Genomic DNA, 12,424 nt, shown 5'->3' on the forward strand with positions numbered 1-12,424 from the left:
TGCATGCAACATGTCCTTCAAGACAATTTCTCAGTCTTTCTATCAGTTCTGTTTTATTAGATGTTCTTACACAAGCTCAGGTGTTATTTGGTACCTGCTCTTGTTTTACATTGCCATGAGTTATTTAAAATTGAATTGTATTCCTCCTCACCCTCCTCCAACTCTCACCTCCACAGTTCATCATCTTCCTGACATTGGTGGTGGACATCAGGTTGTGGGTCCTCAGGTAGTCTGCCAACTGGCCTCCTACAGGCACGATGATTGTCATCACCAGATGTGGCAACGCTGACACCATGCCCACCTGAAAAGACAGAGGGACAGAGAGATAAGGTTAGTATTTACATTACGAGAGGATTAGAAACAATGGGAGGACGGAAGTTGAAATAACTATTAAAGTCCCTGTTCCTGCTCAAATTCATAGTTATCCTTATAGTTAATGATCAACATGTGGACGTCCCCAGTTCTACATGCGGAAACTTTTCAGACCACGGGCCATAACTGCACTTGCCACTTCTATTTTTAGAGCTTTGGCAAACGCAACTCAAAAGCAAAAACAGTGCAGCGCAATCTCCCTAGAGCTTTTCAAATTAACTTAAACACATATAATGTCAATAATGACTTCCTACCGTATGATGATAAATAATTTTTCGATCTATGTAAGCTGAAGGTCATGTCTATTTTCCTATAGGGGTTGCAGAGATACTTTGACCTTTGACCTTTGACCAAAATACCCTCCCAAGTAATATTCCAACAAGTTTGGTGGAAATCTGTCCAATGCGTTTTGGAGTCATTTCAGCCAGGGTGCAGCGTAAATACAGTCTCTACAGCTTCTGTTATAGTTTTTAAACTACAGTACACATGTGGTTGATGTGGTCTCACCTTGCTGATCTCAAAGCCAAAGACTTCTTCAAAGTAGGCCGGCTGGCTGATGAGCAGCAGGTAGAAGGTCCAGCTCCTGCAGAAGTTGGCCACAATGATGGCATAGACTGGCATGGAGGTGAAGAAATGTCTCCATGGGGTTTTAAATTTCTGCCAACAAAAGCAGTAAGTTATTACCTGTGTCCACTGAACTACAGACTCAGCTGATTGTGTGTGTGTGTGTGTGTGTGTGTGTGTGTGTGTGAGTGTGTGTGTGTGTACATCTGCACGATGTGTTTTTGTGTGTAGGTCTAAGAGCTTTTTCGTGTTCGACTGCGAGGCAACGCATGAACGTCATTCAGTGCCGTACATGGAGAGGATTGAGAAACGACGCCGACTCTCCAATCGCATCTTCGATGTACTTCCTCTCCTCTGGCGTGATGGTGGGATGCGCTGCAGGACTCTCATATGACACCAGAATCCAGAACAAATACCAGAATATCCCAAAGCTGCCTGGGAGAGAAAGAGAGAGAGGAAGCAAAACATAGACACACACACACACACACCCACCCACACACACACACAGGAGCAGAAAGAGAGAGGACGAGTTAAAGGTAACAGCAGCGAGAGAGAAAATGAAAAAGAGCGACACAACCTTCCTTCCAGGTTGGTGTTAAGGTTGAGAGGCTCAGCTGTGTTGGGTTCATAAAGGCTTTATGTAAATCAGTGTATCTTTATGGAAATGTAGAAAAAGACTTGGCATTACAAAGCTCAAAATGTAACAAGCACCACAATTTACACTTATTATTAAGTATTTGAGGTTCTCAAGAAAGCAACACCATTCAGTCTTGATTTTGAGCATCAGCATTTGTATTATTGATGTTAGATGAATCATCATAGTACTGCAGTAACCTGATACATATTCAGAATAGGCATACTAACCATAGACGTAAAATACTGAAGGCCACCCTGTGTATTGCACCAGTATCCCAGCTAAAGGCATGGCCACCACAGCCCCTGCATAGGAACCTGTGAAGGAATCAAACAGCCGATCAACTTAGTTTTAGTGTTTTGATTCACAGATATTGAATTCTGGGTAAATGTGTCGACAGGATGTTGAATCGTTACCACAAAAGGCTGTTGTGGCTAATCGACTTCTCTCCAGCGGTGGCGCCCACTTGGCCCAGATCCCGTGGCAGGCTGGGTATGATACGCCCTGAAGGACAAAATACAGGCAGGGAAACACTCGTCTACAGTCTGTTAACACACAGTCCGTTAAAGAGATGTGCACACCGGAACACGCTGTACCTCAACAAGGCCCTGGCATATCCTGACCAGTATGACGCAGCTGTAATGGCAGCGAGCGGCAGATGGAATCAGCATGTTGAGGGTGGAGGTGGCCACTATGGCAAAGCCGAACACTCTTGAACACACAAAACAAACAAGCTGCCTCAGATCAAATATTCAATAGTAACAACCGCAGCACAAGACGCATTAACAAAAGATGAAGCCTGGTTGGTTTTGTCCACAAGCCTTATTATTATCGTTTTCTGTTGAACAGGTGCTTTTTAGTGTGATTTGATGCTGATTAACTCCTGGGAACTGATGCCAATATTTATATTTTTTATGGCATTAAAAAATTACCCATTACTCAGTCAACCAACTTATATAGCAAGCTAGATTGTAATAGGATCCACATTGGAGAAGATATTGTAAATTTGAAGATATTCACCTGTTGGCTGCAAATTTTTGACATATAAAGCCACCCGGGATCTGTGTGACGATGTAGCCCCAGAAGAAGGAGCCATGGATCATCCCCACTGTCTCAGGGTCCCAGGAGAACTGTGCAGCCTGGAGAAAGAAAATATGTTCATGTCTTGGACAATTAAATTTGAAATAACAGTCAGTCATCAGAACAGCGACCAAACGTCATTGGAGACCCACCTCTGAGTCAGTATAAATAACATTTACTGACATTAATTAGGTCCTGAAAAAACCCCTAAACCACTTCATAAAGAGCGAAATATATTATGTGACACTTGCCTAACCAAGCAAACACATTAGTGCCTCTTACCACGAGTACTTCCTTGTTGCCTTTGTAGACGGTGTGGTCATTGACCATGCTTACGATGGCCACGCCCAGGTTGCAACGGATGCCAAAGGAGATGCAGAACCCCAGGCCAGACAGGATGGCGATGATGTACCGCCTGGGCAAACCGAAGCAGGTGCAGTCCACCACCGGCAGCTCTTTCTCCTCCATCAGCTCAGGACGGCCCTCCGCCGACAACTCAATGGTTTCTCCATTGGGCTGCCGCTTCTCAATCAGCCTGCAGGGAGACATACAGAGAGTCAATCTAAACATTGAGGGACATGTAAAAAAAGAAAATTATACGGAGACATAATTCCATTATGCTGCCCAGTTTGCAATTTAAGATAAAGCTCAGCAAGTTTGAACAACAATACAACAGGAAATGTTCAGTAACGGACCGAAAAGAGGTAGTACATATGTTAGTATGTATCTTTTCTGACATATTTACAGGCTGACTGATGATGATCTGCTCTCCCGTAAAAAACACTAAAGACATAGGCTCTGGAAAAATGTTAGACTGGCAAAAGAGGGAGAGGTGACAGTGAGGTGATACCTCCATTAGGGACAAAAACTTGCATAACTTGTAAACAGTGGCTCTGATGGTGATTTCCTCGGGGTATTGGAAACATTTCTGATTCAGGTGGATAAAAAAGCTTAAAAAGATGGAAACACTATGGGAAAAAGAGTCTCAGTCTCCTCTTTCTTTCTCTTTTCTGTACATCCCTCCGACACCACATGGCTCTCTGCATGTCACCGTAAAGAGCAACTTTCACCTGTAGCCTCACATATTTTTGGAGTATCCTCTTCCTCATCATGCGTGTATTTTACTGCAGAGATTATATATACGCGCTCTCTCTCACAGATACACACACGCAAACACAAACACCTCCGTGTGGGGAACAAGCACCATGTGGGGGTCGTGTCTGACTCAGCGTGTCCCAGTGTGTGGAAGCAGCTGTCACTGGACGAGGACCAGCGTTAGCTCAGAGACAGCACATTCCCCCAGTGTCCTCTCCTTCAGGACGCCCGGGACCCGCTGCCATCCTGGTGCCGTTCAAGATGTCCCCCCCCCTCAGACACAAACAAGGAGGTCTCTGGAGACGCACATCTGACCACAGTGCGACCGAACGGACAGGCCCTGCGCGTTAACACTGACAGGTTATTCAGACGGCGTGTGAGTGTACAGACACATGACAACAGAGGCATGATTTCTTTTTTTTTGTAGAATTGCAGAAGCATTTACAGGTTTCCAATTCACAAAGATTATCAAGAGAGTGTAATCAATATTTGAAGCCTTGCATTAAAAAAAAAGACATCTATTCTGTTGCACACACTTTCATTGCTTGCGTCTAAAATGTTTTTTTTTATCAACCAAGGGCCTCCTGTGTTTCCCTTTTTTAATTATTTAAATCATTCCTTATTTTTCTGAGGAGTAAACAAAAAGTGTTGTTATTACAGGCTATTGCCCGTTACTAGTATGTGCAAGGCCATTTTTGTCAAATGGTGAGTGTCACTTTTTTTTCAAACAGAGTCAAACAGAGAAGTCAGGAGAGCGACCATCTGTGTATTACAACCTCCTTTCTCTCAACAATACACACACACATGCATGTATCTGCCCATACAGGTTTCTAAATTAAATAAGACACATCGCAACATTCCTTAGTGTGTATATATATGTAAATACATATATATACATATATATACATATATATATATATACATATATCCTTTTTTTACATGAGCTTTTTTGTATCCCTGTAAATTCACAGTGAAGTGCATCCGTGTGTCAGCAGTCCACTTTCTGTCGGACTAATCCAGTTAGTCAGTGAGCTGGAGAATCATGCTCAGAAAAAAAAGCACAATCACCACAAGGATTTGTTCCACGTGATGAGGATCACTGCATTTTTAAAAAGGCGTTTCACTTATGAGCTTCAACACGTTTCCCAAAAAACAAGTGTTTACGGCGTTGAACGCTCCTCTGTTTTTTCAAGGAAACATTCATCAGACGGTTCCTCTCTCTCTCTCAGGCCCTCATCGCACTGAAACTACAGAATAACTTATTCACACACAAGACAAGTCAGACTCTGACACTGGTTAATTATTGATGTGTTTTTGGGTGGTATAAATAATTAACGCTAGCTTTTACACTATGATCTGTCACTATCCATCTATCTGTTGGCTCGTCTGTCTGCTCCTCTGCATGTGCACCGATTCATCCGTGCAGTCGTTTCATTTCTTAGTTATGATTCCTCTCCCTCCCCCATTTCCACGCCGCAGATTCTGCATAATCTCTTTATACATTCATGCCATCAGTCGATATATGACATCACAAACAAAGATATGCCAGGAAAATGATCGTTAAAAAAAAACCTTGGTCCATCATGAGATTGTATTTCTCTAGTAAGACGTACAGGACAACAGAACAGTTACTCTTTGTAAGGCAATGATTTTGAATTTGTAAGAGATTAGAGAGGCTGCATCCTCTCTCTCTCTCCCCTCCTCTCTCTCTCTTAATCTGTTACAACATTCAGATTAGGATTACAAAAATGATTTACTTCCGGAAATGAATATGGAAGGACAGACTAGCAGTGGGCCTGGCTCATGCTTCTCCCTCATATCACGACACACTGTTGAGTTCACGCTAGACTATGATTTATGTTTTTGTAAATCACATTACATTCACTTTCACACAATTGTCTTTTTTGAATTTATACAAACTGTTTGTTAAATATCTATTTTTGTTTCTCTTTTGGTGGGATTTTTCAAATTTAAAATTACCCATTTGACTGATTTACTGGTGTCACCAAAAGTCCTCTTTCTCTTCCTTTTTACCTCTGTTTATTTGTTGGTTTATTTTTTAGCAGGATTATGTATAAAGCTACTGAAATGATTTCCACCAAACTTGGTGGAGGGACGGGCCCTTGGCCCGGGAAGAACCCATTCAATTTAGCTGTGGATGTGGCTGAAGGGGAAGATCCAGGAATGTCTTTTTTAACTCTCTTTAAAATTTTCGTGAATTTTTCACAGAATAATGCACTGATTTTGGTATTTAAAAAAATCAGGGATATTTTCAGATTTCTTAAAATGATTTGTTCAAACAATTTTTAGTTTATGATTGTTTAACTGTCACTGTTGACACATTTTGTGCGGATCTATAATACTGTGTTGAGTTTATTTCTCTTTATTTTTATTTCTCTTTATTTTCTCTTCTGTTTTATAACAAAAAAAATAATCTAGGTAATCAGACAACTTCCTTTTTTCTTTTATATTTCTACCACATGAACTAGACAATCATGTCATGATTGTTCGGCCTTGGCGGAGGTATGCGCTCTACTGAGTTTTTGTTACTGCTGCAGCACATGCAGGCACATGATATTTGGAGACTGTCCTCCATGACCTGATATGTAATTTTTCAAGCAGCTTATTACGAACTATGTGGTTGCTTTGAAGACCGCAGATCTCTAGCGGTCAATTTGTGCAGGGCCGCTAGAGGTCACCGGTAGACGTACCGTAGGCCTGGTAAGTCCGTCAAGTTTGTGTATTTCAATGGATTTGCTTCTATTCTGTAAAGTAACCGTGCTGATTCTCTTCCAGGTAACCCCGCAATGCTCTGAGGCGAAAAGTATTTGAGGCGTACCTCTTGTCACCGGTAGAGGCGCTACTTTAGGAAACGGTCTATCTGGTCGTATTTTACTCAACGCAGTAGTTCGTCGTATGAGTCGTTTGACTTGTTTGAGGTTTTGAAAGGCGTTGCATCGGCCTCTGGACTTGGAGATTTCGGCACGAGTGCCACGATGCTTTAAGTACGCGTAACAGAGAGATGACTTTGCAGCCAGTTAGTCGGCCGGGCTCACATCGCTGTCCCCTTTGCACCAAACAAATGCTCCGATCGGCCCCCTGAGTGGAGCGCAGTACTTCAGAGCTGGTGAGTCCTGCAGGAGGATCCTCATTAAAACCTCAGGACAGATTGCAGCCCGACACCGACACATATGCTACCAGCTAACGAGACGAGCCCACAGCAGAAATTGCTGTTAATTACGGATGCTTCCCGCTAAAGGGCAATCTTGCCTCAGCGTGTGTGTGTGTGTGTGTGTGTGTGTAAGTGCCCCAAAATAGCTCACTAGATCAGGGTCTCCGTCTTCTGATTTGAGGTGGTAATGTAGGACATAATTCTGCATTTGTCACTATGTCTACCTACCAGCGTCATAACTACACTGGTCTGTAAAAAAACCCCCAGAAATGGTCCTGAGCAAGGAGGAGAATGAGATACGCAGAGAAAAGAAGAGTTGTCCCTTTTGCGTTTTGCCTTCGTGCGAGACTCACAGTACTGCGAGCCTCCACTCAGGTGATAGGAGCTGCTCTTGTTAGCATGTAGGGGGGGAGAGTGTGATTGTTCTCAGATGGCAACGATTAATGAGCCAGAGAGCACGAGCAGGCAGGAGCCCCGCGAGCTCGGGCCCTCTGAAATATCATAATTACAACAGTAACGGGCTCAGTGTAGACTCAGGGAACTTATCACACCTCAAACGGAGCAACTGTCCGAACCTTTCACCTGAGCAGAGACGCAAAGTTCCACCTTCAAGACAACAACTGGATACAAATCTGAAATGTGCAAAGGGGAACCTGACAAGGTCAATCAAAGTGATTCAGGACGTCATCGCCCCTAAACACTAGATTTGAACTCGATGATCCTGTTCCCGTATCTTATTAGAATATCTTCAGTAAAAGAAAATTATGACTGCATTCCACCTTTAGTAAGTTTTGAATTGTCCATATCAACCATTGTTGAGATTGTTTATTCATATTTAACGTGACACTCCCTTAATTTACAGCTTGTATGATGGATCATCATTGTACGGAGGTGAACAGAGATTGAAAGATCTGCCCGCAGCCCACCAAAAAAATCTCCGGCAACTCTTCCTCCCCTTATCTTTAAACATTCTGCCTAATTTGTGATTTTACAACAATATATCAGCTATGACAAAATAACAGTGACTCTCACATGCTGGTTGGTGACCTGGGATTTTTTAAAATATTTTTTTACGGTGTATATTAAATTCACCAATTCACAGAGCGCTCTGCGTAATCCTCTCATAAGAGGATGAGAGAGACTGAGAGAGAGAGAGACAGCGGCGGAGGTTGACGGTGAAAATATTATATAACGCCAGACACCCTGGTCATTATTTGTCCACATCTGTGCGCTGATTGATCCTCCATTGGGCTGCATGTAAACCACGTTTATTTCCTCATTTCAGCCCAAATTACTTCACCCTCATTTGCCCTCTAGTTGTAGGTCAGGTGTTAGGAAATATTGGTCCAGCATTAGGATTTTTTTTACTATTTTATTTATTTTAAAATAGAAATGTGTTAGTTAGTACTTTGTAATTTTGATAGTGGTGTCTCCCCCTTCCTCCACGAGGCTCGCTGTCCCTGAAGTGAACAGATTGGGTCTCGGTGGGACTGTGTCACCCAGGGAGACACCCTCCTCCCCATCCTGTTACACCACTTTTTTTCCCCTCTCTCCTGTGGACACACACACACACACACACACACACACACACACACAAGAACACACACACACACACACACACAAGAACACACACACACACACACACACACAAGAACACACACACACACACACACACACACACACACACGCGTATGACCTTCATAGACGTATTATCCAAATACTCATCCAAATCATTGTGTGAGTGCTGGCTGCGTATGCACTAACACACATCTCTCGCTACCTTTACCAGACAGTAGGCGGTGAAGCGAGATCGGTCGCTACACGATCATCACTCTACACATCAAGATGCTTTCCAGAACATGCAAGTCTTTTTAAACTCAAACCCAGCGACACACCGAAGCAGCGTGAACTCTGGAGCTGTGCTGACGTGATGGATACAAACAGCATTGCTGCCAATAACCAGGCACGCTGCACGGTTGCTGACGACTTTCCAAACTGCTCACCTCTGATAAGTTTGTCATCAGTGCACGTCTTTCTATGCACCTGACTACTTGTAGCTGCCCCTACTGTTCCACACACAACAACAGAGGCAGAGTGACACACTTAGAATCGACTGACGGAAGCACAAAAGATAAAGACAAATCTGAAATGGGCTTTTCGCCGTCAATGATTTCTGTAAGTCTCCAAAAGCATCGTGCACGCTTCACAGTGTTCACTGAGTGATGCTTCCTCTATTCAGAGTCATCCTCTTTGGGCTTAACAACCAGCCCATTGACTTTAACATTATCACTGCCGTTGACATAATCACAGTGATGATAATCATCGCAATCCTTGTATTGGCGTGAGACATCCATATGTTTTTAATTGACTTTCCTAAGCTGTTTCTCACGGCAATGAGTTTGTTTTTCAATCAGTCTTGTTCTTCTTTTTCTTTCAACGTGAAAATATTTACTGACTAACAGCCTGAATCTACAGTGAGTTGGTTAACTGAGGTACATAAAGTGCAACATTAGATGTCACAGGTTTCCAAACGTTTGATACAAACCACTCATTCATCAAGGTACCCATCTGTTTTTGCACATACTCAAAAGAGCGCCAAGAGCCAAGTAGCAAAGCTGCTTAGTCTATTCATTTTTACGAACATAGCCTCATATATATTACAATGGTCGTGCAGTTTTCTAAATCTTGTACGGTAAAGATATATGTATTATTATCTGAATATTGTATTTAGACAATCACTGTGAAATGTACTTAAAAGCACAGCAAGTAAATTTAAATAAGAGGGATGTTTGTGTAGTCATGCAATCCTGCAGTTTCAGACAAATGGCTGATTCATTTAAAAGTATTGTAACAAATATGTGGCATTTTATGAGAAGCAAAATGTCCATTAGAAATCTTTTCAAGCGTAGTTGTAGAATGAATCTGTTTTTGAGCTGGAGTACAGTTTCCAGTTCGAGGAGATGAATAGACGATATTTGGGCATTTATTCAAAGTAATGTTTAAAGATATAAAAAGAGTGAAATATTCAGAGGAGTGACGTAGAGTGCGCTCGACCTACAGTGCTGGAATTTATGCTTACCTAGTGGAGTTTAATATAGAAACAGGAGAAGCATTCTGATGGAGAAAAAGGTCTAAATAATAGATGGACCCCTGGCTGCTTTCATCAGGAGGGATCAAGGTTTTGTCTGTGAGATGGTGAGATTGCACACAGACACACTCATATATTCACACTGTGCAGGGAACGTTCTCTGCGTCACATATTTTCTTAAACATTTTCCTTTAAAACCATTGCTTGTATACTTTACACTTTTACCAGAGTTCTGTATAGCTAAGCTGAGGAACTACAACCAATCTGAATCCAATCTGATACATGGCATCTCTCATAGCATCCGTGCACACGCATGGCTCATGACCAGTATAAGAGAGGAAGAAGCCTGAGATTTGCATGTCTGTTAATCTGGGAGACCATGATTGGCAGAAAGTTGTCCGTGCTGGTTTCTCAATGGATGGATGGATGGATGGAGGATGCAGGATGGAGGGAGGGAGCGGCTGGCTGGAGGAAGTGACATGGGCTGGGATGGAGTGAGTGGGAGGGGAGAGTTCGGGGATTTGCGTGGCTCGACAGCTGGACTGAAAAACAGGCTATTTCAGGACGGGATTTATACGTTTGGTTGCTACCTCAAATCCTGCGAGCGAAAGCTTAAAGCAGTGGTTATTGCATGAGGTTCTATCAGTGTCTTTTAATCTCTTTTCTAATGAAATATTGTTTGCACACCAATCTGTGTTGCAACTTTTGCATAGCAATATGCAATGTATTTACCTGTATCCAGCACTTGATCACATTCACAATTAAAGACAATTATTAGAATTAGTAGATTCTATTAGTCCCCAGTAACATCTTATTTTGTCCAAGCAGCAGCTCACAACTCAAAGATATATTTCCTATAAGAGGAAAAAAGAATATTGCAGCAAAACCTCACAACTAACAAGCGTTTCTCCCACAAACCATCATAGTTGTGAAGGGCTATTGTACAAAAATGGTACGTTTGCCTCATTTATAGACTGATAAAAATCACTTCTTGACATCTGCTTTTTAACATCACCGTTATATATCCCTGTATATTTCAACTCTTTCTAATCTTTTTTTGTACATTTGTTTGAAAAGATACTTGTCCCAGACCGCCAAAGGGGGGATAAAGTATTTTAAATTGAACTGAAGTGAATATCAAACATCGCTTGGCTAATGTTTGATATTTTTGCTTGAAAAATGATTGACAAAACAGTTAATTGAAAATTGAAAGTTTCTGACTGTCCAATCATTTCAGCTCAATACAACACAATGATTATTATCCACATAACTCTATTTATCAATTAGGAACTAGTTATGCTTTTACACAAATAAAGTTGTTTGAATTGAATTGAATCATGTTGGGGGGTTTTTTTTTGGTCTCATTTGGTGATCTCAGTTTCTTGGTATTATCCTTTATAAATAATGGCCTGAGATTTCAGGGTTCATTAATCAGAGACAGACTGTTTGTTGTTGAATTTCCTTGAATTGTTAAAACACTCAATCACCTTAATATTATAGATGGATAGATAGATAGATAGATAGGACTTTGGCACCTCTCATTCAGCCAGGTCGTGCCAATAACGCATAGAAACATTATGTAACCACTTCCCTCCAGTCTCTGAAACACCAATACGATCAATCCACTTTGAGCTGGGCCAGACCTGACAAGAAGAAACGAACTAACTAAGAAACAAACAGAATTAAACGAGTTTCACAGATAAAAGCACGATTCGTGATTTTTAGGAGAAAATTGTTAAAAGCATCAAACCAACCACGAACAACAACAACCACAAAAGCCTCCGATCCCACACGAGTTCTCTGCACTTTCATCAATTCCAAAAAGCGAATAGAACAAAGATCTGCGCCCTTCACGCGCCGCATTTCCAGCCCGTCTGCGCCAACCCAGCCCTGCGCCGTGCGCACAGCTGGACGCGGCCGCTGAACCTGCACGATCTGCTGCCCACATCCGACCGTCGCCTCTCTGCCCTGCACTTCAAATCGATCAAGAACAAACTTTTCCTCGGCTGGACGGTGGCCGCGGGTCGGAGGAGAGACGACGGGCAGCATCGAGCTGCGATGTCCCCGCAGAACAGAACTACATCCTCAACAAAAACGCGTGAAAACCAGAGGGGGACAAGTCAGAGGTGGGCTCGGGACTATTTGCATTCGGTGTGTACCTGTGAATTTTCCCCAGAGTTTTGCCCGCGGCCGCCTTAAACCTGTCTGGTCGGATCTCCATCCTTGCAGCTCCTTGACCCGGCCGGTGTGCTGATGTCCCGCGCGCCCTTCTGTCCTGCCCGAGCGCGCACAGCCCCCCCCCCCCCCCACCACCACCTCCCTCTCCCCCCTCTCTCTCTCTCTCTGACAGGCCTTTCAATTTCACTGTAAAATAAGAAAGAAAAGATCATTCAGCTTTTTGGTCTCTGCTGATAAGGAG

The 12,424-nt window shown here is 42.6% G+C and overlaps 1 protein-coding gene across 1 annotated transcript in view; it reads right to left on the reverse strand.

The window, feature by feature from the left end:
* The window catches only part of slc17a7a (solute carrier family 17 member 7a), a 16,233-nt gene extending 3,955 nt beyond the window's left edge, over positions 1–12,278 (reverse strand). The window contains exons 1-9 of the mRNA XM_035614860.2: positions 12,165–12,278; positions 2,933–3,185; positions 2,591–2,709; positions 2,167–2,281; positions 1,987–2,074; positions 1,801–1,887; positions 1,229–1,371; positions 880–1,029; positions 169–301 (exon numbers count right to left, since the gene is read on the reverse strand). Of these exons, the coding sequence (XP_035470753.2) occupies positions 169–301; positions 880–1,029; positions 1,229–1,371; positions 1,801–1,887; positions 1,987–2,074; positions 2,167–2,281; positions 2,591–2,709; positions 2,933–3,185; positions 12,165–12,226 (1,150 nt within the window). The 5' untranslated portion in view covers positions 12,227–12,278. The remainder of the gene's footprint in view (positions 1–168; positions 302–879; positions 1,030–1,228; positions 1,372–1,800; positions 1,888–1,986; positions 2,075–2,166; positions 2,282–2,590; positions 2,710–2,932; positions 3,186–12,164) is intronic.
* Positions 12,279–12,424: the final 146 nt, after the last annotated feature.

This window comes from Scophthalmus maximus, chromosome 17, assembly GCF_022379125.1.
Source record: "Scophthalmus maximus strain ysfricsl-2021 chromosome 17, ASM2237912v1, whole genome shotgun sequence".
NCBI classification, from domain to species: domain Eukaryota; kingdom Metazoa; phylum Chordata; class Actinopteri; order Pleuronectiformes; family Scophthalmidae; genus Scophthalmus; species Scophthalmus maximus.